Raw genomic sequence first — 27,038 nt, 5'->3', positions numbered from 1 at the left:
CAAGGAAGGCCATTCCTCCACTAGTCGATGGCGGAGACCTCAGGGATGGTAGATGAGTTTTTGAAAGTTCAAATTGTGTTTTGGCTTCAACAGCAGACAGCAGCAGCTAAATCAATCTTTCTAGTTCTTTGCATGGATAGCCATGGTGCCTAGTTGTGTTTCTTGATGTTATTTCCCCCTTTTCTCTCTTAAACCACGACATTTCTCCTTTTTAATAACTGTTAATGTTCTTGTTATTCATTTCTAGCTACTCACAAGGAGAAACCTGAAAAGCCAGAAAAACAGGAAAAGAAAGCACCTTCTAAAGGTAATTAGTATTAGATGTTGTATAGGTTTAGATTTTTACTGCTTATATAGTTTGGGAGAGTGTGGAGATGAGTACTTAAAGTATAAATCTCATGTAGTCCATGCTGTAAATTTTTTGGGTGCTCTCACTTTTGCTTGAGTATGTCTTGATCATACCCTGAGTGAAACCTTGCTCAGCATACATTTCTTGCTTAGTTCTCTTGTTTTGATGCACAGAGGTAATTATAAATCATTCTTGTGCAGCTAAAGAAATAAGCCTATGATTGTTACATTTCCATTCCTTGATGTCTTTTCCTCCACAATGGGATTCAGTAATTTCCCTGTAAAGAAGGCTTTCTCTTGTGTATCCTTCAGTCTGGCACAGACCTAATGCAAGAGTGTTTACTAACTCTCAGTCTGGGTCTTCATCATAAGCAAAAATACATTTTCATTTTCTTGCCTTTATTTTTTTGCAATAACATTTTCATTTCAATACATGATTTGTACTGCCCTCCATGGCAGAAGTGGCTTAGGTTAAGATTAACGTATCTACTAATTATCATATATATTCTGAAGCAATATCATGTATAAGAGATGATTTTCAGTATTCTTTTGACTGATAATTCCATCTTTAACCATGACTTGGACAGGGGGATTTAAAAATCCAATCATCTTGCCCTGTTATGCTTTTTTTTAAAGCCTAACACTTATTATTCCTTGGCATTTGAAGGCATTTGAATGCTTTGGCTCTGAAGTTTTCTTCTATAAAGAAGTTAGGTTTCAGTCTTTACCTCTTCTTACTTTTAGTCAGTTAACTATCGAAAAAAAACCCTATGCAATGTATCTTAATATCAGTCTACTATGGCATTCAGATTAATCTGATGATGGTGGGACATATGAATTAATTACGTTTAATGTGAATCTGTTCAGACAATACAGATTCAAATGTAGAACTCAGTCTTTATTGGACTCGACCTTACTCTAAGTAGAAATGTAAAATAGAAAGTAGGGAGTGAAGAAAAAGTGAAATGAAGATTTAAAGCCTTGAAAGACTTTGAAAGGTAGCCGTTGTCCAGTCTCTCTTTAAAAGGGATATTTGTTCATTTTTTCTACTTGAAAGTGTAGGATGTTTTTAACAAAGTGAAATCACACTGAAGTAATCTGGAGAAAATAAATGCCCACGGTCTGTGTAGATTTGAAAAGCAAATAACTTCCAAGAATCACTGAGATATTCCTAATGAGCAGCCAGCCTGTTTACCCATTTATCTTCCGCTAGCTAACCAAATAATCGCTTAGAGCTTTATTGTGTTTAATAGCAGCCATGACTCTAGTCACTGGCTGGAAAATTTTATGAAGAATTTGGCCACTTTGCAGCTCGGGAGATTTGCTGCTGCGGAGTGACATGCTACCCTCTCTTGAATAGTTTCCATGTCGTGTGTGTCCTGGTGGGTGGACTCAGTGCATTAGGGCACTCGTTGCCTTCAGCACTCCCTAAGGCAGATGGATGCCAGCAGTGTGCTGAGCTATCCATTGCCAGGCTCACCTCCTTTTTGTCTGGGGTCTGCTCTAAACTGCATCAGCTACCAGCAGTGCTGAGGGGCCATTTCAGCTGCTTGCGGTCCCTAGGAAATGAGGATGCTCAGCTCCAGGACAACTTGCCAGGGAACAGGCATACTGAAAATCGGGTAGCTGCTTCCCACACAGTCAGGAGGTTTTCTCTACACTCAATAAAAAGACTTAGGGTACTTTTTCAGCCTCCGTTAAAGGCTCCAGAAAGCTTCAGTGATATGAATGCTATTTAAACACGTCATCTACGAAATAGCTATCTTAAAAAAAAAAAAGAAAAAAAGAAAAAAGTCTAAATATCAATCATAGCTCATAAAGGCAGCAATTCCAGGCTGGAATTCAGTTAGAGAGGATGTTGCTATTATGCAGTTATCACTTGAAAGAAGTGTAATTAACTCTCAAGGCTGTTTTGTTCTGGCAATATGTCTGGATGGCAACCAAGAGAGGAAAGATAGAAGTCTCTGCGTAAAATTTCAACAGACTTTCTGGGACATAGGACTGTGTGTGTTTACACAGTGTATCCTGTACAGACATGAACTCACTCAAGCTGGGCTCTGAAGTGAGCACCAAGCTTGTGGCTGTGTTTTTATGACAGTGAGCCCAAGCTAAGAAAAAACCTTTCCTGTAAGATGAATGTAGCTGCACAGCTTCCCGTTGGCTGGAGCACAACAAGATCAAGCCCGTGTCTGCTCAGAGCTTGAGCAGAGCAAGTTTCTGTCACCTGGAATATGCAGTAAAAGCATTCCCTACAAAGCTTCAGATCTGTGTCATTGCCTCATGTCCTGGTTAACTGAGTCTCAACAGATATTTTGAAGCTTTTTACCTCAGTGTGTGTGAACCTGAGAGAAAAGAAGCAAGATTTTTGCAAACCAAAAAACAGGAATCATGAAGAAATGTGAAACTTCCAGTGATGATGTTGTATTTTAGCAATACTTTCTCATTCTTTGTTGGGTTTTTTCCTAATATGCAATTGTACTCATTTCTAGTAATTCAAAAAGACAAGCCTGAAAGACATGAAAAAGCTGAAAAGAAACCTCCTCCCAAAGGTATTTATTTATTTATGCTACATTTTTTACCAGAATTTACATTAAAATTCATAAACTTTATTTTATTGGAGCAGAGAATACAATATGTATGAAAAATCAGCTACATGACATTATAATGAAATTAAAATAAAATTCAGAAGATCCAGGGTTTAGTTCTATGCATGATCTCTTTTAAAATATGTGGAAATTTTGAAGATGAAAATTAAAGGTATGAACCAACACTTCCCTTAAAAAAAAGTAGGCCCATCTGTAAGTGATTTGACATACACATTTTCACTATAACTAGTTTAGGAAATTCTTTCTTCACTAGCCAGTAATATATTTGGTCATGCCATGGCTTTTTTTGAAAATAGGAATTGACCCTTATAAAAATATCTGTATTCTGTTTTAGAATAGGTTGGACTATTCAGTTTATATATTGATAAAATCAGTTTAGTCTTCCCAGTGTCTTAATAGAAATAGAGGTCCAAAGTCTTACAGAAGACATGGATTTTGTAGTATTCAGGTGTTACCTCAAGGATGGAGACCTTCAGAGCTCTGAAGAAAACAGGAGTGTGAACACCACACTAAACAGATTAATTTAAACTATATTCAGTGGCCTTTTAAACGACTGTTGTATTTTCTACTGAAGTGAACTAGAAACACAATTACTGACAGCACCCATGTCTCAGATGAGAAAAAGCTGCCGATACATATGAGCAGAAGGAATACTCCTTTATAGCTTCAGCCACTGGTATTTACAATTCAGTAATTCTGCTTGGAAATGTTCTCACTCTGCTGAGTTGGCCTGTCTCAGACTAGTCTTTCAGCACAGGGAATTGGTGTAGAGGGAGAATCAAGAACTCAAGAATTCTTGGGCAGAGACCTAGAGTTGGTGCATAAAAGCAACCCTTACAAATAGCCACACTTTAAATATACGACACTTACAACTTACAACAGAGCTTACCTCTGATCTCTGAAGTCTAAAGTTACTCAGATTTAACCTGGAAGCATCTCCCATATTTGTTTGCTCCGTGACCAATATTTGTCTCCCTAGTTTATGCCATAAAAGCTAAAACATTGTCATTATAAACATTGAATATTATTTGCCGTAGCCTACTATCCTTAGTATTAGCCAAATACTTGGTACAGGGCTGAAGACAAAACATACTTGCATCTCATATTTCTATCTGTCTGTCTGGTTTGGGGGGATTTTAGCTTTCATCAGTTCTGAAGAAGGTATCAATGGTGAAGAAATACTCATTAGTAATAGCACAAGATAAAATAAATGGTATTGTGTATTATTCTGGGGGGAAAGAATGATACTGAAAGCTTTTTCTTTATTACCTGCAGAGGAGAAGAAAGTAAAGAGCACTAAAGTGGAAGCAAAAGTTAAAAAGGAAGTGAAGGATGGAAAAGGAGAAGCAAAGACGACTGAGAAGGTCAAGCAGACAGAGACTAAAACAGAAGTTGGGCTAATAAAGGCCAAACCAAAAGTTAAGGAGGAGAAAGCACTTCAGACTGTAACTAAATCGGAAAAGAAAGGTAAACAAAACCAGGAGGAAACAGATGAAGATCTTAAAAAGGTAGTAGGGAAGAAGCAGAGAGAATGGAGTTGAAGATGGCAAGGACCTAAGTCCACACATCAAAAAGAAAAGTACAGTACAAATAAATTACAGATTAATCTTAGACCACTAGAAGGAGGCTATTAAGAATAAAATAAGTTTAATCTAAATAACCAGAATGTTCTAACTGTTTGTCATGGCTAAAAATTCATTTAAGTTTAAATTCCTCTTTATCAAGGACCAATATTTCTTCAGATAGGCCTGAGACTTCATGGATTTGCTCAGTAGATACTATGTAGTGTGAAAATACAGACTGTCCAATGACATGTTAGGAATTATGTTTTGTTTCTACATCTGCGTATGTCTTCAGTAAGATTAAGGAAAGTAGCAGCAGAGGAAAGGGAATGTAATAATTTGTATTACATCAGATTATATGAGGCATTGTCATGTTGTCAGGAATTGTAAGACATAATGATATACCTGCCTGGTGTAATTTGATGTGAACAGCTTCCAAATTTCTCCTAAAAAAGAAAGAAATGCCATCACCCTGGTGAAAGGAAGAAATTAAGTGATAAAACAAAGAATCAATATGCATCAACACCAAAGGGGGTTTTTAACTATATGCTTCTCTTTGTCAGAGCCAGCCTGGATTCTTCCATTCCCAAGATGCACTGACTGGTTCTCTGATTTCCCTGTGGCTATTCCATGGTGTTAGGTACAATTTTGTATGAGTGAAGGCGGCAGGACCTGTGAATTGCCACACTGCAGGCACAGGATTATTCTGACATCAATAGAGGCAGCTCAGCCTTGCGTGGTGCACCTATCTGATCCCTTCTGCTGATAACCACCGACAAATCGTTATGCCTGAGCATCAAAACAGCCATCCCTGCCTGGATATCTGAATCTGCCAGAGCAGATTCTGTCAGAATTTCATAGTCATGAGCTCTGAACTCCTTAGGAGTTGCCTAAATTATAAATTTCTATAAATCTGAGAGATTTGGAGACATGGTCTCCTTTCTGGCATACATAGTGTGCCGAACAAGTATTTTTTATCATTTATTTGTATTCTAGTTAATTTTGGTTCTTACTTGAAATACTGGAGCTTTTGAGGCATAAAATCAAGGGAGCATCTTTCATGCTGATTGCTGTGATCAAGGGGAAAGTTCAGCAAATTGTTGAGCTCCTCTTGTGAGGTGCAAATCTCTCTCAGTTTTTGTTTGCTCTGACAGTTTTCAGTGCACTGTGGGATCCAGTCCACATTGTTCAGGATAAGGCTCTCAAAAAGCAGTGGTGTGCAGATGAGGCACTTTACTCCCTGACAGCAAAGTATTTTAAGTATGTAGAGGTCAAAGATTACAGAGAGCAATAGAGAGGGGTGGTGGGTTTTTTCTATGTTTGGGTTTTTTTGTGGGTTCCCCCTCCCCACCCTTAACTAATAAGTATTAGCAAAATGATCCATCTTAGCATTAAATATTAACAGATCACTTTGTAAGTCCGCTTTAGAGTGTGACTGCAGTGACTGGGCACTGAACCGTGGCAGGTGAAAGTGGGAATGAGCAGCTGGAGTGGAGGAAGGAAGGAGCCTCTTAAACTGTCCTTATCGCTGGAGATAGGGCTGCACACATCCAGTGAACGATGCCTTGTCTACTTTCGTCCTTCCTTTTTCCACCATAAGCTGCTGCTGCCCAGCTGGGTGCTCTCAGAAAATTCAGTTCTGCATTTCAGTCCCACTGTGACCCAAGGGGAACATAATTTTGAAGTCAGTATGGTTTTGCCGAGATTTCCTGACCCTGCACTCCTTACTTTTCCTTGCTCAAGGGAGCAGTTCTGCCGACTTTTCTGCAGCAATGTTAAAAAATATAACAGTAATCACAGAGGGGTTGTTAGGATGTCCCTGCTGTTGCATCATTCCTTACTCAAGTTAAAATTAGAAAATATAGGTCATCTCCTAGGGTAAATCAGATGAGATCCAGTGACAGAAATACCTATGACAGTTTTTATCAATAATAATCTAGTCCCAAGCTTTGACATGATTTATTAGTACTTGGATGAATATCTTTGCCACTGTTAGAGAGTAATAGTAATAATAGTAATAGAGAATAAAAGTGAAAACTATAGTGTGAAATTTTCTTTTTAACAGGAGAGTTTAAATTAAAATTAATTTTTAGCCATGAAGAGACATTTGGAAATTCATATTAACTTAAAATTCCTTAGATTTCAATCTTTGCTGTTTGACAGAATTCCCATGAACTTCAATGGGAAGTTACCGTGCACCTTATTATGTCATATACAGTAGAAATGCTGCTTTTGTTATTCAGACTTTAACATTCTGCCTTCATTATTTTTGATAAATCCCAGTTTTCAGGGGTTGTTACTGAAGAAATCTTATGAGAAGAATATAAAATCTTTCTTCTTAGGCACAATCAAGATTAATGCTTTTTTTAAAAAAAAGTTTATTCAAATAGCATTTTAAAAAAACCACCAAACCACTAAAAAGAAACAAAACCAAAGCAAACAAATCAACCCCAAAAACAAACCAAACAAAAAAAAATACTACCAACAACCCAAAACCCCACAGTCTATTTTAATCCTGGTCTATTTTACTACGTTTTAAAAATCTATCATTTTAGTATCAATGAAATGGCGTGAGCTGCTAGGCCCTCAGGCCATGTCTATGTCAGAACCTAAATAGACCCATCATAGGGTTGTGCTCTGTCCTGTGAGCATCCACACAGGTTGTGCCCGCTGACGCAGTTTTGTCCCGTGCCATCCACCAGTCTTCCATACAATGCCCCAGGACAGTCCAGGGGCTCTTCCCAATAGGCAGCATGGATGAAGGCAGCTTGTTTTGGCAGAAGAGGGGTAAGGAAAACTCAGCTTTGTGGGCAAGAGCTATGCCCTGCCATTTCCTTTCTGGGCTGAAGAATTGGCATTAGTCCATTTTAATAATGAACACAGGCTCACTCACTGAGGCCCTATTTGCAAGTGCGTTGAAGTCAGTGCAAGCTGACTTCAGTGGCTTTAGATGGGCTTACTGAGACTGTGGATTTGTGCATACTTGTTTTCTCACATACACACTGCTACTTTCAGAAAATTAGCACATAGACTCAGGGGAGATATTGCAGCCAAATTTTTCAGATTCCTGAAGGATGGAATCCAAAGCTGGAGCCAGCCAGAATGATAAATTTGAATTCCTAAATACAAAAGTAGAAACTATATTGAATATTTATTGAAGGTTTTAAAAGCTGTGTTTATAGCCACAGCCCTGTGCACATCCTGAAAGGTTTGCCTCAGATTCTACAATACTGACTAGTATAACACTGGCCATCTCAGTAACAGGAAATAGCTGCATGGGCTCCTATTGACTAGAGAAGCAATTGGATATTTGCTGAGCTTGTAAACCCTTTCCTCATTTCTACAACTGCATAGGAAATCATGACATAAAAGCCGCAGTTCTCTACCCAAGGACTTCTATGGCAGTCAACATAACAGAGCAGCAACCACATAAATGCCTCAGGAACAACTAAACCAATGCTCCAGTGAACTATGTATGAAAGCAAATAATACAAGTGTTATATACTCGGGAACGTCATTTTGCATTTAAATGTAACAGTTATGACATTTAAAGAATCTTAAATATTCCAAAGTCTGCATAATTTTGTTCTGAAGTTGGCAAAGAGAAAGTAAATGCCTTTGTAGGTGAGTGGGAGACAGATGTAACGGGAGGTGGTGAGAGAAAGAGATGTAGCCGAGGAACTGTACTAGAATAGTCTAGGACAGATGGATGAATATGCTTAGATGGATGAATATTCCCAATTATTAATGGGAATTAACTTAGCTAACCAGAGTTGGCATTTAGTCATCAACATTAACTTTCAAAACTAATGTCCCTTAGAGTTCAGTGGGGCAACATGCTTTTTCCTGGCCAACTGGAGAATCCAGCAATAATATTGCAATTCTTTTGCACTCAGTGACAGCTGGTAACATTTCTTCACCATTCTTAATGTTAGAACTTTTTATTAAGGTCTTTAACTCTGCTTATGTATAGGAGAAATCAATAGACAATCAGCATTTCTGAAATCCGAGTTTCATTTAGATTCAGAAGCTTTAATTTCTGAATAGCATAGTTTTAATATATATACACAGATTTAATATATACATAGATATATATTTATAAGGATTAGTATTTTGAATATAATTCTGTAGTGAAATGATATTCCCATTCTCTTTATATTGCCATTCACTAAATGTACATATTGATTATACTGTTAAAACAATATTATCAAAATACTGTGATATAACATTTTTCTATCACCTGGCTGTGACGATTTGGAATAGATCTTCAAAGATAAGAAAAAGTCCTTGGGATCTGTGGCCTGGCAGCAGTTTGCACAGGACTTGTGCGTGGGGTCAGGATGTGTGCCAGAACCAAGGCTGCGTGCTGCTGACCTGGGGCACACGCTGTGCCCTGCTGGCCCAGGGGAAGAGTTGGTAGCTCTGGGGCAGTGGTAACTCTCAAGTTGTTGGCTGGGAGGCTTGAATTAGATCTGGACAATAAGCTGTCTCTTTCTGAACATGTGAATTACTTGAAGATCAGGAAAAAAACCCAAACATATAAGTAAGACTATCCCTGAAATGTGTCTTTGCACTGCCAAGTTTTGTCTTCACTGTTAAATAGAAACAACTTTTTAAATTTTCTTTCTGCATTACTCTTTTTTTCCTCTGTTAGATCAATATGCATTCTGTCGCTATGTGATTGACATGTTTGCGCAAGGGGATTTTTATCCAGGTACTTTCCTACATCATTGAACTCTGTTCTAATATTCTGTTTCCCTGAAAGTTTCTGCTCCTTTATGTATTAAAAGCGTGTTTTGTATTGTTGAAAGGTCTCACACGTGCAACAAAGAGTGTGCAAATAGTTTTAATAAAGCATAAGAGCTAATGGCTGTATTATTAAAGCTTTTAATTTTCTGTCTACAATGCATGAATTAAAATTAAAGTTATGTTAAAAGTAGAGTCAATGGAAGGCCACAGAAATTCCTAAAATTTTCCATGCTTTTTTTTGGCTGAGATGCAAGAGAAAAGAGCTTATTGGTAACAGCTTATTGTTTTTTTTTTCCCCACAAATAGCAAGCCTTAACCCCAGAATGCTTCAAAAATAGAACTGCCATTGTTGTTCTTAGTACATAAAATATCTTAGCTGATCCATCACTTCTGTGCTTCACCTTCTCTCTTCCCACATCTCCATGCTCATCTGTTCTAAGGCAGACATTTCTTAGCCAAAAAAAGAAGCTAGAGCTACTGATAATGTCTGAGCATCGTCTCATAATATTAAGTCAATCTACCTTGACCTTATTTAGCGGACACTCCTTCTGAAATCCAGTGCAAAAGGACATATTACAGAGAGGACATGAACCTAGGAATGATAAGCAATGATATTTATGAAAAGAGTCAAGGATAGAATATTTAAGGACACACTAAGTCTTACAAGCTTTCTTTAGTCAGTTATTTGCTCAAGAAGCTCTCCACTGATACTTCTCTGAATTGGATGTGTTTTTGTATCTCTACCTTGTGGCTTAGATTCTCTCTTAACGTGCCGAGGTCCAGTCAAAGCTGGGAAGTCTGAAGGATGTAGCTAAGAAACAGAGACTCCCAAAATGGGGAGAGGAGAGCACAGATTTTTGTGGAGGAAAAACGAACAAGATTGGGATTTTGGAGGGAGAGGTTCTGTATGGCCTGTTCTCAAAGAGTGACATGGAGAGACAGGGGGTTCCATTAAAAGAGAGAAAAGTATTATATCACCTCTAGGACTTCTAAAGACAGACAGTTACAAACAGAAGGACTGGTCTAGGCTCAGAGTGGGAGAAAGGTTGGCAAAACCTTCCAGAGACCTTCAGTTACGCTTTGATTTAAAAAATAACCCCCTGCGCCAGATGTGATTCACCCAGTTTCTGGCTTTACACAGCTGTACCATTAATAAATCACAACACCAAAACTTGCATAGAGATCTTCAAGATCTCTCTTATAGTTCTCCTGACATTTGCAAGCAGCTTTGATACACGTAGGAGTCCTTTTTTCCAGATGGCTCCCTGGACTCTTTTACATTCACCTAAGGCAGAACAGACATGCTGTGGCAAGGGAGTTTTGGAGAAGATTGCTTTTTGGTTTTGACTTTTTGAGCTATGAGGAAACTGGGAAGACCGTGAAGGGGAGCAGGGAGATAGAGAGGGAAGTTCATAGTGACTTGAATTTCAGAAGATAAAAGACATGACTGTCTGCCTCCCAGTGTTTTTCTTGTGTCATTTCAGTGTGCTATCACAGAGTTGTGCTAAGAAACCACAGATTAAACTGCTGAAAAATGTTCAACGGTCACTGAACTGTCACCTAGGTGAACAACTAGGGTAACAGCTTGAGGCCTTAGAAAGTGGAAATAAGTCATAAAGCAGGGTCTTAACTTAGGGTCTCCAGAAGTCCACCTGTAGCTCCGCCTTTAGAGCGATTGCTTTTTGACCTGCTAAGTCATTTGTCAACATCTGAAGTTGAATGCTGTGAATGGTTGTTTTGATGGAGCCTTATACATTTTGTAGGAGGTAAAATAAAACATTGCCTTCAAAACAAGCTGTAGTCAACCCACAAGCTGTGAAAGGCAATGCTGAAATATCCAGACTGTGTCTCTGAGGAGCAAGGTAAAGACCAGGTACACCCAGCTCTGTGCTCTTTACAGAAATCATTGAAGAGAATGCCACCAAACACTGCTCAGTTGGTGTTTGTTACTGCCTTTCTCAGGAAACGTGCTCATTTCACACTGGCCTTTGTGAACTGAAATATTACTGTAATTCATTTTCTTGAATAGATAAATGTGGGGGAAACACCAGCACGCTAAGTCCCTTTAATACCCCTAATATCCAATTAGCTTTAAAGTCTGCTATATTTTATCCTTTTATCAGTCTGTATATTTTATCGTAAATTACATTTTCTAAACAAAGAGATCTGAGTGCAATTCAGCTAAGGAATTTAATTACAGTTGCCCTGACACCACAATACTTTCAAACCAGGAATCATTTCTGTCAATCCCAATATTGCTATTTGTGAAAGAGAAAAAGCACATTTTTCTCATAGAAAATTCCTTCACATAGTTATATTGGCTTTTTGTAGGATTGTTTACACCAAATACGAATTTTTGTCTTCTTGACTTTGTAAGAGCAGTGTCCCACTCATTAGATTCTTTAGGAACAGTATATGGATTTGTGATGTCCGCAATAACAATACCGTTCAGTATTTATTCTTTGATAGTATTTTTGGAATATTCGTATTATTGAAAAATTCATGTTCATTACTGGCAACATTAGATTATTTTAGGTTTATCCTTGGGTTTCATTAATTACATACACTTTTCACAATGTTTGACAGTCTCCTGAACAATCTATTGGAGGTCGGTTAATGCTCTTGTGTCGATTTTAACAAATAAGGCTGAAATGTCATTCATTTACTCAAAGTTTTCTCATGTTACTGCAGTCTTATCTTTAAAAAAAATGAATAAAATTTATGTAAGAGGTTAATTCTTGGTAAGCTGCTTCATGAAGCATTAGCTAGTTTTCTTGTTTCTCTGGCCAGCATTTGTTGCTGATACTGACTATTTTAATGCAGGTCCTCCTGTAAATTGCAATAATTATATCAGTAAGTTTGTTTTTTAAGAAATGTTGAGATACATTGGTTCTGACTGGCACCTCTATTCTTCTACTGGCACTGGTATTTCTGAGGTCCCAGATAGCCTTTCTGATACAGAAGGCCACTGACTTTCTTTTGTCTAGTTTCATGGATATAGTCTATTCCATTTATTTGGTAATTTATTTGATATTCCTGAATTCTGTTCTGAGTAATATTTCTAGTATTCGTATTCATATTTTTATATATTATTGATAGGAGAAAAGTTTCTATTTTAGTAAAATCCTTTAACTTGATTTTCATAACTTTTGTTTTGCCCTTAGAAAGTTTGAAATCCTCACCCATGTGGACAGATTTCAGGGACACTAGCTGGTCAATCTTTTAGCATGTCACACATGCTTTCCTAAGTTAATTGGATCTGCTCTGTTTTATTCCCCCTGAGCCATACTCCTGTTTTACCACTCTTCCCCTGCTTTCCCTACAATATTTGCCAGCTTGCTTTACATTTACATTTCCAGAACCACTATGGCAGATCAAGAAGTTATTCCAAAGAAATACCTTTTTTATTTTGCAGCTACCTAAAGTGGATTCTTGCGTGTTTGTCTTTTTGCATGCCCACCTCAGCATGTGGTTGTGCATGCTGCGTACTGCTGAACTAAGAGTGATAAGCATCTCTTGGGTATTTGGTCATAACGTGGTATCCTTGTTTCCCGCAGCCATACTGTATATTTATGGTCAGATTTTGTTTTCATTTTAGTCACTTCAAAGTTTATTTTACTGCGTTCTATTTTGGGCTAAAGAACTTACATTTCAGAGTACACTGGACTCACTATTGGATGATTTACAGTTACTTGACAACAAAGACAGTGGGAACACAGATGTGATATTATTGTCAATTTAGCCTGTCTAAAATCTTTGCACCCAGTTACCTTATGTACCTTATACCAATACAGGACTGTTTCTAATAACAGCTAGACTGCAAAGGAATGTGGCCATACTATTTCCTTTCATCAATTTACCCTCATATGTTTATTGTGTATTTCCATGCCAGGATCTAAAAACCAAAGTGATATAGAAGATTTTGCTAATCTTATACTGTTGAAAAAATATTTACCTTGGAGAAATTCATCAGGATTTCTGGCATGTTGACATGACAAGAGTGTATCCTATAGGGTAAATCAGTCATCCTACCTTCTCATTAAAAAATCACCTCACCCTTTGTACATATGCTTATGAAAAATTAAAAAAATTAAAAAATTACAAACATAGTTAAGAAATTCAGGTAAATTGTGGCAAGAATCCATAGGAAACCCTACAATCTGCTTGCTCCCGGCGAGAAGTGGCAAACAGAATGTCCGTCATGTCTACAATGTTCTTCCTAGGCTTGTCCCTTCGCTTCCATTGCCGAGAAGTATTCAGTCAAACAGCAGGGATTATTGTTATTACACAATGTGGTAAGAGAGCTCCAAGGCATTGTCAGTATGATATCCAGAAAGAGTTATGGAGATACTGGTGTAAACGTACATCAGTATTACAGTATCATGGAATATATTGCTGGAAAAAACCTGAGAGCATTAAGTGCCTAATTTTGAAAGTAAAAATGCCTGTATTTGCTGTGGGTGGGCTGTAGCCATGGATTTAAATACTTGCCCTCTGCTGTTCAGATAGCAAAACACTTTAGGCTCTTGAACTATTTTTAAGTGTCACTCCTACTTGATTAAAGACTAGGATCTGTTGTGGATATATCAATGACAGGGTGTAACTTTTCACCTTGTTACTTTACATTTACATGGGGACAACTTTGATGCCAGTGTAGTTTCTCTGGGGACATATTTGACACAGTGCAATAAAAAAATCAGTCATAATAAATAAGAAAGTAACATGTTACTTGTTTCATGTTTGGAAAAATTCAGCAAGAAAAACTGTGGAACGAGTGATATGTTTTCTCGTTTGAGAAATGAGTATATAATTTTTTTCTATGGAGAGATGCTTTCTGATGTGTCCTACCCAGTAGCCCTCTTCCCTACAGTAGAAAACAAGCAAACCATATATATATATTTTTTTTAGTGAAATGGTAAAGGAAGAGTTTGAGAGCTGTGAAACTTTTCAAGTTTTACTTTTTAAACAGGAAGGGTACCTAAGAATGAACATGTCTTCTCCCTCTGAGGGCAGTACTGTAGCCCAAAATTTGCAGAGATTCATCTGAATTCCTTATCAGAGTTGATAGTTAATTGTCCATGAATTTATAAAAAAGGTGTTCATATGATGAAGCCCTTGTCAACACAGTTGTTCCTGCTAATGACATAAATGGAGATGATTGAATGACAGAAGCATTTATTCCTCTAGTGATCTCCTGGGAAAATTCTGAATACTTTTCAGCCTCAAAGGAAAGAAGTAATGAAGAGTAATTTTAAATATATGTATGAGAAACTGAAAATTAAGTTTTAATTATAGAAAAAATCTAATTAATTTGTTAATGTGCAATTCTTGCAATAGTTTTAAGCTGTCATTTGGAGTCTAAACATTGCTTCTTTACATTTCTATTCAGTCATGTAAAACTATTAGAAGACATCCACTGATGTCATTTTAACAAGGTTCTTGTCTATGACTCCCCTGTCACCCCAAAAGCTGTGTCTACTTGGTCAAACTCTGAAATGACATTGATCTCTTAATAGGGACATTATCAGCACACAAATCTGACACCATCCCACAGAGGCAAAACAGCTATCCATTATTCCCTGTTTATATCATCCCACCGTGGATCAGAGCCAGATGCTGGCACAGAAAGCTGCGTCTATCAACACTCTAATGACACTTTATTGTAACTTTGCCAAAAAAAATTTCAAACGATTTTCACTCTCTCAGAAGTTGCTACCCAGGGAATGTGTGGTATTCTGCTTCTACAGAGAGAAACGGATCTCTTTCTTTGGTAGGTCACTGCAAGCCACTCTGAGGAGTCAGACTTACACGATACAAAAGAAAGCCAAAACCTTTGCTGGTGTTAATGAGTCTAAATCCTCAGTTTTAATGAAGATTAAACAATCTAATCTGTGAAGGCAGAGAGACTAGACTAAGAAAAGTATCACACTAGTATTATATTCTATTACCACTATTTCATATTCTAACCATTCTAACCATCTCCCTGCCTTGCTTATGGCCACTTCCTTCTGCATCTAGCCCCCAGCCACTGTGGCAGGTTGCTGGGGCAGGTCCATTCCTTTCACCATTCTCTATTCAAGCACTTCTTTCTTTTGCCATCCACTTTCTTTCTGCATGTATCTGCTTTGTCAAAAAAGACATGCAACTTACTGACATATACCCAGAGTGAGTCAAGACTAATGTACTTTTTCTTCATCAGGAAACGCTGTTCTTCCCTCTGGTACTTCACTTTCTTTCCTCTTGTTTCCCTTTGTCCTTCAATACACTAGTACTATCTGACAGAGTAAATGGCACATAGAATTCAAAAGGCATTTGATGCCCACACACATTAAACCTAAACAATGCTTTTATTATTTTTTTTTAGTTAAGCTTGACACAAAATCCTTTCTCTCTATGTGACATTCATTCATATAATTGCTGGGGATTTGGGGAGCACTGTGTTACTAGGCAGCAGTTACAGTGTGAAAAATCATGCACAGCTCTTGATTTTAGTCCTGGAATATTTTGGTGGCACATAGTGTCATCTTTATGTAGAACTGCAAAATGAGATGTTTGCAATTCATTGCACCTCACTTAGACACCCAAAAGTTAATTGCCAAACTTTAACCTTTAGCTGTCTTTGTAGTCAATGGTATGAAATGGAGGCCTCCAGAGGACAATTTCATCCTAAAAAAGATGCCTAAGATAGAAAAGATGAATCACTCTTTTAAAGGTACCAATTTCTCTCCATTGACTATAAATGGATCCCTTGGGTGACTTATCTAGATTTGACTGTCTAAAAGTTAACTTTTAAATGTCTGGTTGAGAAAGAGCACACATACATTCAAGAAGCATGCTAAAAATGTGCAAGCAAGGATTTCACTCGAAGGCTTGAAATGACAAGCTTTCTATAATAATATTATCAGGAGCAGCTACTGGCTCAGCCAAGAAACCAGCAGTGTCACTCTGAAAAGTGTGAATAGCAATAATAGCATTGCTATAGCATTTTGGGAGTGACAGAAGGGGAAAGGGAAGGAATGTAGAAGGAAATATTTTCTTGAATAAATATGGAGGGCGTTCCCTGTCTCCAAATGTGCCAAATAAGAAATCTAAATAATTTTAGCATCAAAACAAAGCCTCAGTCTTTACAGCTTTCACCTTCATACAGGTTAACCTTTGGAATTTTTATTTGCTGTATGCTTGCAACATTATTTTTTTTTTTTAGAAAATTTTTGTATATCCATTTACAGGTGGAATTGAAAGGCATGCTAGGTTAAGTCAGTCAGAAGGAAGAATCAGAAGTTACCAAAATGTGGTTGTCTTAAAGTAATCATTATCTCCAGTATTGCAGGGTTTTTGTTCCAGTAGTTCTCCTAATTCTTCCTACCCTTTACACAAAACCAGAAGCTTTAGTTGGAATTGTTTCAGCCTGAAAGAGTTCAGGTCATGTGCTCTGTCTTGCTGTCAAAACCACAGCTGCTGAGAAGTATTGCATCAAACCTAGCATCACCATATGTTTTAAAGGGTGTAAATTTTAGCCTTGAATTTTAATATTTTTTTTTTTACTATCGCTATGTCATAATCTTGTAATTCCCAGCAATATTACAGCCATGGCACTTTTAGAAGAAAGAGAAAGCTCAGTGAGTTTCTTAATTACACAGAGCTTAACCTTCAAAGGTATTAGATACTTAATGCCTGCCTAATACTTAGTTCTCATTGATTTCAGTGGGAGTGAGAAACGGGAGTTAGTAGCCAACACCTCTGCACTTTTGGGCCCTACTCCTGATATTTGATCAAATAAAATCTCACATTTCTTCTCCCTCTAATTTCAAACTACATTATTGAAATTCTAACTTCAGAAAAATGGTTATAGAGTCACTCTCTTAGGTGCTTGTCAAGTATAAACAAAACATGCAATGTCATCATTAAATTCTCGTTTTTCTCATTCTTGCAAAAAGATTCAGAGAAGTGAAAAACTTCTTGGCTTGTGGTCACAGCTATTTGTATTCAGTTGGATTTCCAGTGACGTCTATGTTAAACATATTCATTATCTACAGATACCTCTAATTGTGAGAGACTACAGTGTTTGTAATTTGGTTTTTTTCAGTGCTAGGCTGTTTTTGTTTAGCAAGACCCAGCATATGCACTCTTTCTTGAAGACAACATAAAGTTTTATCATTCTTGAAGTAATGTCTAGATAGCTTTTCTGACCTTAGTACTGAATGTTTCTGTGATGTAGTTGGACTAATGACAGTTGAAACGATACTATGTACAGATAAACCAAATACAAATAGCTCATAAATTACTGAGCAGTGATCCCATGGCATAGTCAGTGTCTATTGCCTTTCATCATAACAGCTTATCAGTCCCTTCCATTCTGTTTAATTGTTAGCAGCAAGTATTTAATTGCACTGTTTTCTTTTCTCTGTTTTAATTATTTTCCTGTGAATACTTCATATTGTGAAAAGTACGCATCTATACCAACTCCCGATATTCATGTTAATTATGCTAGGGATAACTCTATATGATACCAATTTATTAAAGGTTATTTGGGGAGAGAGTGGAAGGCTGAATATGTCTTTTGATTTTATGATCTGCTTTTACAGTCCTTTTGCACTCCAGCATGTAGCAATAACTATAATAACCCATCATTTCCACACAATAACCCATCATTTTCACTGTCCTAGGACTTAGTTCTTTGAGATCCGTCTTTCATTATTTCTAAACATAACATGTAAGATTACTTTTACCTGCTAAATGCACACGATAAATAATAGGAGGAAGTGGAGACAATTCAATTTTCAGTTTTTTCAATTAAATTTTCTTCTAATGTCAGGAAAGGCTGAGTGACTTCTTGCTTAATGTGTAATGAAAAAACTGTGAAAACTTAGCTTTTAACTCCTTAATGACTTCAGTCCTCTGAACACAAAAATTAGAACATCTTTCACAAGATATGGATTGAGCTAAAGAGGTATTTTGGAGCCTCAATGTGGTAAAAATCTCTGGAAAAGAATTGTCAACAAATATATTGTTGTAAATGGATTAAACTACATAGCTCTGTTGTGCAGCTAAGGTACATTGCATAAATTTCCAGTTAGGACCAGTAGCATTGGCTGTAGGTTAAAACAGAATAAAAAACCTCACGCATAGCTCTACCCATGCCTCTCTTGCCTGCCTAATTTGTACACTAGTTATGCATACTTGCATTGTGTGAGATGCAAACCCACAGGGAAAAACAAACAAACAAACAAACAAACAGAAAAATCAAACAAATTCCCAGCTGTGACTTTAATTGGGTTTAGTGGCTCAGTGAAAACCTACCAACTGACTGGTGTTCACACAACCACCAGGAATCTGTGCCAATGGAATCTCACACCTGTTCTGTTACCAAATCAAGTAGGGCTACAAAAAGCATTTTCTGATCAGAAACATCACTAAATAAATATCTATATGTATTTGTGTATATACGTGCATGCATATGTACACACATTTGTGCATGCACATATATATGGTATATATTAAATAGGAATAAATGTGTACAAAGTTACCTAAGAATGCATCATCAAAAAAGAAAGGATAAACTCAAAACTCTGCATATTAAAAAATATATGTTACGTATGGTAGACATAAATTAGGCACTTCCACATAAGTTAGACACTACGTAGAGCTCCAATATTATCTGTGATATTTTTAATATATTTTAAACTGAAGTAGAACATATAGTCAGATTGGGCATTGTCCATGTAATCTCTCCTTTCTTCTTTTTTTATGCATCATGATAGTAACCGGGTGATAGACAGTGTAACAGAATATGAAAATGTCAAAGATAGTATTGCTACTGGTAATTGTTGCACATACTGTAGCAGTGTTTTTCCTTAAGTAATATCAGCCTCATGCAAAATGCGAGTTTTCCTGTATGTAATGAAGAGCCAGATCCTGAGTGTAATGGAAAAACTGAAATATATGTTGGCTGCTAGGACAGACCTCCTTAAAAGCCTCATTTTATTATCCATTAATTCCATCTACCAGTGTCAAAAATTGAGTTCCTGTTTAAACTTTTTTTTTTCCATTTGAGAATTTTATTATCACGTTTAAGACTTGTGAGCTACATCTAGATTAGTAAGTCAAGCTCAACTCAACTGTTCTCTAAATGTGATTCCTTCTGTCATAGAGTGATCTGCATCCATTACACTACCTCAAAGTCAAAATAGGTTGGCTGCATCCCTGATGTCTGCTGGGAGTGGTCTCTGGTCCTTGCTAACTCCTGAACAGAGCCAATGAATTGTTTGAGACATTACTACTTGGTTCGAGACAGGTCAAAATTGTCAGAGGCTATTCAAAAAATGTTGCAGGATATGTATGTGTGAATTCCAGAGCTCAGTAAGATTCGCAGGCACTGATTAATTTACTGGTGGACATAAACCATCATGTTATGATGTGTTCCTTAGAAAGATTGCCTATTTGGGGCAACTGTATTTCAATTCATTCCTTCCCCTAAATCAGTGTTTGCATTCTTCAAAACAGTTACACAATCTCACCTCTTGATCCTTATCTATTCTTTCTCAATGAAAAACAGTTTGCTCATAGTTTTTCATGCACGCATACTAAGCGGAGAAACCCTTCCTCAGAATAGTGACAGTCTAACGTCTGAAGAATAACTGCTGATAACAGGGGAGAGGCTCATCTTTAACTTCAAGCAATTACACATCAAAAGTGGAAGACTGGATAGAACGGTGGGACTCCATTAAAGTTTCAGTCCTCTAAAAGCACATTTGGCAATCTTACCTCACTCTGCCGATCCATGTCTTGTTCCGAGCTTCATGAAACATTTGTTTTGAATTTACTTTTCATAACAAATGACTCTGCAAAGAGCTCACTTACTTTATTTCAATTATTTCTACTATCATTAGGGAAAGATGTCACATCTTGGCAGAATGTGATTTACTGAAGACATTTTGCTGCGCTATTTGAGAGACACTGTAACAAAGTGTTGGTGCTACTGGACTGTAGGATTCCCAACTGTTGAGATAACAAATATATGGATATGAGGAAGAGTATAGTCATAGGAACTATGTTTCCACATATTGCTTTCTGTGGTGACATTATTTCTCCCCATATCCAATTGAAATGCTCAGCTGTCTACAATGCCTTTAGTTATATAATAATAATAATAATAATAATAGTAATAATAATAATATTTAGTAATAATGAATTTTAGAATAGTTTTAGATGTATTTTCTTTTATCCCACGATCTATTGATTTACAAAGATAAATTTAGAGACTTTATCTATGTCAATTAAGGTCACTGAAGACAAATTGAACCAGGCACATCGGGGAAGAAAGAAAACCCACATGATTTGTTGTTATCATAAGAAATCAATTTAGCCTCAATGCTTGGACATGACATTTTTGACACATGTAGAAAGACACTTCCTATATCGAGAAAAGTAAGGTAATTAAAGTTTGTCTTGTATTCCTTATCATGTAATATAAAATCTAAAATATTCATAACCAAGTCAGAATGAATTTCTTCATGAAATATCAAATGATTTAATAAACACCGATGACAGAAGTTTCATGGAGCTTGAGGATTCTATCTTATTTTCAATAAAGTGTTCATGTTACCATCTAGTGTCTTAAACCTTTTACTCATCTTTGCAGCATATTTCTTCCCTTTCAGGGAGTAGAGGAAGCTACTCATGTCTTAACTTGACACTTTTTCTCCTGGCGAGCACATTCCCATGAGCTTGAAGTCAAAACATTTCACTATTCCATTTTTCATCATCTGTAATTTGTTGTCAGATAGCTGTTTACAATATCTTATATGAAGGAGTTAGCTGTAGCACAACTGCATGGACCATTTAGGCATAGAAATGTATGCATATTTTTATGTTTGCAATTACTTTTGGAGCAATCAAAATCTCATAAAAAAACCCAACAAAATCAAGTCAAATGAACCTTTTAAGCTTATCTCATAGTAGAAAAATTAAGCCTACATTTGAAATGAGAAGCAAATAAATATGCAGACACTAAATTTCAGTGCTCTTCTGTGGCTGCATTTTTAAAGCAGCAAGATAACTGTATGTCCAATAATAATAGTGGTAATCTGGATAATGATTTCTCATGATTCATGAACTAATCTGGTTGTCCACTGGGATCATTAAAAACATCCTGCCTTCCTCTCATTTACATCATGGATATGTGTCCAACTGGCCACTGCTGGAGTCAAGATAGCAGACACCATTAATCCTAATGGTCTGATCTGCTGAGGCCAATTCCTCTTTTCTGTTTATGATTTCTGTGTACTGCAGAAAACCACTTGTGCTTTATAACTTACAGAGGAGAGAAAAAGCAAGAGAAAAGGAATTTGACTTAGGATATCCCCTTTAACATATTTCATCAAAAGAATGGATAAAATATTTATTCAGCTGCTGTCCTTTGCATTCCCATCAAAGTGAATAGAGAGGCATTTAATAACACATGGAAACATTAAAGAAGCTTTTTATCAGAGTGGATGGGAACCTGCTCAGAACAAACATTCTGGCCTAAGGGAAAGTTTTTGATCTGTGAAGCTTAAGCTTTTGGAGCTTAAAACACTCTCACATTGGATCATGTGGTCAATTTGCATGAAATAAATGATTTGCTTAAAACTTGTAAAACTATAAAATAGAACTTGACAAGTCATTAGCAATAAGTGGTATTGCACTGGCATTATACTAACTAACACTGGTGCAATCATTAGAAAACTGCTGCTACAGCAAAGAACAGGAAGATAATGGGGTCAGCCCATACTTTGACCTAGAGGTGTTAGATCATTGCCCCACACAGTAGATACCACACTACAGTCCAAATTATTGACTAGCCTTCTTAATTACTGATCTACTCAACATTCTGAGCCACTGCCCTTTATCATCTTTCACACAAAACAATTAGTCCATGTTACAAAACTTACCACTTCTTCCATCCAGGGATAGGTGGTCTAGTTTAGGTAAAAGCAAAGAAAAGAAAAAAAAAAAGAACTAAACTTTAGTTTAGGGCTTTAATTAAAACTAGCAGAAAGAATAAGATTATACACCTGTTCTTCATTAATTTTTATACTTTTTTTTTTTCATTCTGGACTAGGAGTTCAATTAATGAAGTTTATTGTCAGAGGTTGTGGATATAACTCTTCTGGTTGGCAACAAGTGGTATTCAGCATCTCATTAGCTCAATTTGCAACTTCAGCATGATTTTTTTAAAGACATAAAGTGTTTGGAAAATGATGGCTAGACATCTGGATTCCTGAGGCTTGCTTACTGTTCATTCTAAGGCTAGAGTGATTCTGTGATGAGATTGGTAAATATGCACTTGTGATTATTGCCAAGATAGGAGATATATGTGTAAAACCCAAGATTTTTACCATTTGTTGCACAGCACCTTCAATGCATTGATTTTGTCAATGTGTCGACATTTTGTCAGTGGCTCAGGCATGTGACTCAAGTTTGTGCAGCTCCACGTCTGATACTTTATACAAATCACAGGATGAACTAAACTACAAGCTTGCAAATTATTTGCCTGCAATCTGATGAGATGCAGTAACATTAAGACCATGGTGCTCAAATCCCAGTGCTGTCTTCAAGATGTTGTTTTTCTCCTGTGTTCCCCATGAGTATACATACCTTTGTAAAAGGAGAAGGGTAAGTATGATGCTGCAGTTTCCAAGGCACATTAAGATCTTAATTTATCTTCTCTATCACCAAGCATGAGGCATGGCTTTGGGTTTCTGATGTGGAGCTGGAGCTGAGATTTAACTGCCTGATTGCATGTGGACTCTGGTGCAGTGGATATATGCTGGCACATATGAATGAATTGATATTATATTTAACTACTTAATTTTATTTCACAGGTAACAACAAATTGTGCTTTCCAAATGACAATGACATGATAGTGATAGATACTGAGCATAAATGTCAGAGAAAGGAATTAAAGGGAAATAAGGAAACTGCAAACAGGTGTTATAAACCAGAAAAGAAGCCCAAGTAATATCAGTGCAATAAATCTGTGAATCTTTGGGGAAATGAAGTGAAAAATATTCTGGATAAAGCATGGTATCTGCACATAGGCTGGGGCACTACAGAAAGTCCCAGTTCAATACTATGAGCAAGTAGAGTTCAACACTCCAAGAGAGTGGAGATGTTTTAGTCAGCAGCTGGAATCAGAACCTTGACAGTGTTTACAGTGCATGACCTGGTTCGTATTGGCTAATTAAGAATAATCCTCAAGTATGAGCAACATTACTGGTGTTTCAAGAAGTTCATAATAAGTGGACTTGAGGGAACAACTGAAGTTCATTTTTTTGACAGAAGAAAATAAATTTTACTATAGAAGAGGCATCATGAATATGTAGCCTTATTATCACAGTATTATTCTTCAGAGTTTTTTAGTCTAATGAAGAAAAATAGAACTGTAAGCATTTCAGCATATGCTTGAATCACTTGGACTTCATTGATTTAAAATGTGTCTCTTAAAAATAAATTACTTAATTTGTTGAGAAATGCATTTCCTTCCTATGGTGTCTGGCAGATAATAGCTTTTATGCACAGTGTAATATTTTAGCCATGAACAGTTCTGAAAGGAGCTCAGCCTCCCAGTGAATCTACGCAGGCCGTTAGTAAATACATTTTCTATGCTTCTTAACCTGTATACTTACATGCAGGACATAAGGAAATGGTACCACCTCGTCTTCTTCTAGAACACAGTCCAAGAAAGAAACCAGCAGCTATTGAAGGCGAGTCTGAGTTTTTTCTTCCATTATTGGCTTCTACTCATTAACTTGGCTCTCTGTTCTAATGGATTTTGTTTATAAATATAACCTGTATTAAAAACTTGACCAAACAATTAGTCCTGGGACATGAATGGCGCAATTATATTTGCATGACAAGACCTAAATATTCCTAATAGTAGTCCCAGAGATGGCTCAGGGGATTTCCTGAGTGAGATAGCTTACGGGATCAAGGCCTTAACTGTAAAATGATTTGGATGGTATTCAGCTTTAAGTTGCCATCTAACTGTAAACATAATCATTATCCTCTTAATATACTTTGGATTATTCTTTCAGCTATTGTTATTCAGTAATGTTTCTGTGTATTATCTGTAGTAATGAACATAATATTTCTGGCTCTGCATTTATCAACCCTATTCCTACTCTTAGAACCACTGAAAGAAAAATACAGTCAGATCTTACCTTCAGAAGACTAAAACATAACCCCTGCAACTGCATTATATTGTTTACAGTCTAATCATATCAGTAAAATGGTTGAAATATGCATTTTAATTTTAAAATGGACGTTGTCTGGTGACTTAAAACTACTACTGCATTACACATTCTTGGTGTCTACACCATACAACTTCATAGTACAAAACATGTGAGTCTTTTAATGTAAATATATGGCAGATTTCATATAATACTTCGGAATCATTCAATCACATCGTGGCACTTGCAAATTGGTCTCATAGAGGTCTTAGTTCTATGTTATCCAGAAAGCAATTGCAATCTAAGAGAAAAACAGATGGGATGGCAGCAGAATAAGTAACAAGAGCTACAAGATTTGCTTGTATTTGGAAACAGAAAATGAGAGTTAATGATTTTGGCAGAACCTATGACTGAAACAAAGAGTTAAATTAATTAGATATTTCTGTAATGTGATTATTGTGAATCAGAACATATGGATAAAAATAATTATGTGACTTATTATCTCTTTACCCAAAATCTATTTTACCTCAAATGAGTATTTCTTTATAAACACACTGTGTAAGGGAGTACAAAATTGTGGTTTCTGAGACACAATATAGTATATAAATAGATTTGCAGTCCTGCTTATTTTAGGGAAATGTTTGAACTCTGCTTACCAGCAAAAAGAAGTCCCTGCAATGTTAAACACTGTTATCCACCAATTAACCATCATGGAAAAAAAGACATAATAGAAAATACTGCGGCATTTGCTGAGTGATAAACTTAATCTTTAAATATAACTGTTACACAACATGAACCAGCATCAAATTAACATTAAGTTCCTGATTTTCAAAATCATGAGGAGCATGCAATTACTGCAATTGCACATGGAAATTACTATTTATGACCAGTTACACATTTGTGTGTTTCATTAGCTCATTTATGCATGCAATTGAGGTAATTGTGAATGTAAATTAGACATCCATTTGGCAAACAAATTGGGGGGCCGATTATCTGCTCAGAATCATACAACTAAATTCCCTTTAAGTCTCAAGGCCAGTCACTAGGATACAATACTGTTCATGCAAGAGTTTTGGAGGAAATGAAGAAGGAAGAATTACTTGCAAAATGCCCCTGTGAAAAGCTGCTGAATTGTGCTACTGTGTCGTTTCCATATACAAGAAAATATGCCACAGTGCCTTTAGGAACCCTGAAGCTTTATTTCTGCCCTGGGGAAAATAATTAAGTAATTCATGGGAATATTTGCCACACTGTCAGAAGGGAAAAAGAGGAGTAGGCAGAGAAATTTAAATCTCTGAGACAGTTGCAGAGACATCGGTCTGTGACTTCTTAATACTTACATACCTTTATGACTGGTATGTCACTAAATATCACTGATCAGGTGAAGGGACAGGTGAAGGTGAAGATTGAAACAAAAGATTATTCGTATCATCAATATAGTTGAAGATAGTATAATAAGTTTTAAGAATAGGGAACAAGTACAAGAATTTCTTAATTGAGAAATGTACTTTATATAACATGGAAGGAACTGTCCCAGCCTTTGACAGAAGCAACCAGCTCTGAAAAAAGGTAAAACCGTAGGAAGTAACAGAATGGTTGTCACACAGAAAATTTATGAAACTGATCTGTTTAGACCCTAGGCTTTCCAACTCAGTGATATTCAGATACTAAATACAAAACAATGCAGCTGCGAAAGGCTGAAAAGATTTTACTCTTTTTCTAGATTGAGATGTTTTCACTATGTTTTGCCACTGCCTTCTTAGGTAATCTTGGATCATTGTTGGTTTCTGATAAGGTGGAAATAGTAGCAGCATTCATGCCAGATGTCTCAAACATTTTTAGATTATTTGATACTTTCAGATAGAAAGCTTTTCCTGGATAGTATCCAATGCCCAATAGAAACTATGCTGTGCTGAATTCATGAGGTCTTAGAAAAACAGAATATTGTTATTATGTATTAAATCTCAACCTTTCTCTCCTTGTCGTTGCTATTTTCTCTTCCTTAGTTGAAGGAAACTTTTGGAAAAGGGATAGTTATGTAAAACAATCCCAATTTGTGCACTATATTCTAGTAGTATGCAATAAATGGCATTGAAATGTGTGCATGTGAATCGAACTTTTCAGATATCACCTGGTTGGAAAGCAAAATTATTTGTACTCATCTGGTCAGAAGGGAAAAGAACAGTTCATTGCTCTCCTATTTCATGGTGGTTTAACTCTTTTCAAAAAGCACTGCTGTCTTGAGGTCTTACAGTCAATGAAGAGTTTGAAGTTTCAGGTCACCAACAGAAGAGAATAACAAAACAAAACAATAGATCCTGTAACAATAAACAAGAGAAAGAGGTAAAGGGAATTTGTGAAGAGAAAGACATCGATACCTAACTTCTATTTGTGTTCCAAGCTTGGAACCCTTGTTTGGCAAGCCATGAAGTAAAATAACTCATTTTAAATTCTTTATCTTATCTCTTTCTGGAGCTTTCACAAGGACTTGGAAGCAGCGTTCTCAGCTTGGCTGATACCTCTGGTGCTGAGATCTAGGGAGGACACTGGTGCTGGCTGTG

At 36.7% G+C, this 27,038-nt stretch overlaps 1 protein-coding gene across 1 annotated transcript in view; it reads left to right on the top strand.

Moving 5' to 3' along the window:
• TRDN (triadin) overlaps positions 1 to 27,038 on the top strand; it is a 217,612-nt gene that overhangs the window by 71,331 nt on the left and 119,243 nt on the right. The window contains exons 9-13 of the mRNA XM_074151019.1: positions 248 to 307; positions 2,838 to 2,897; positions 4,230 to 4,421; positions 9,171 to 9,230; positions 23,941 to 24,012. Coding sequence (XP_074007120.1) covers positions 248 to 307; positions 2,838 to 2,897; positions 4,230 to 4,421; positions 9,171 to 9,230; positions 23,941 to 24,012 — 444 coding nt within the window. The remainder of the gene's footprint in view (positions 1 to 247; positions 308 to 2,837; positions 2,898 to 4,229; positions 4,422 to 9,170; positions 9,231 to 23,940; positions 24,013 to 27,038) is intronic.

The sequence above is a fragment of the Numenius arquata genome, chromosome 7 (genome assembly GCF_964106895.1).
Source record: "Numenius arquata chromosome 7, bNumArq3.hap1.1, whole genome shotgun sequence".
Taxonomy (NCBI): domain Eukaryota; kingdom Metazoa; phylum Chordata; class Aves; order Charadriiformes; family Scolopacidae; genus Numenius; species Numenius arquata.
Note: the sequence above shows the minus strand (reverse complement) of the source record. Positions and strands in the feature narration are given on the sequence as shown.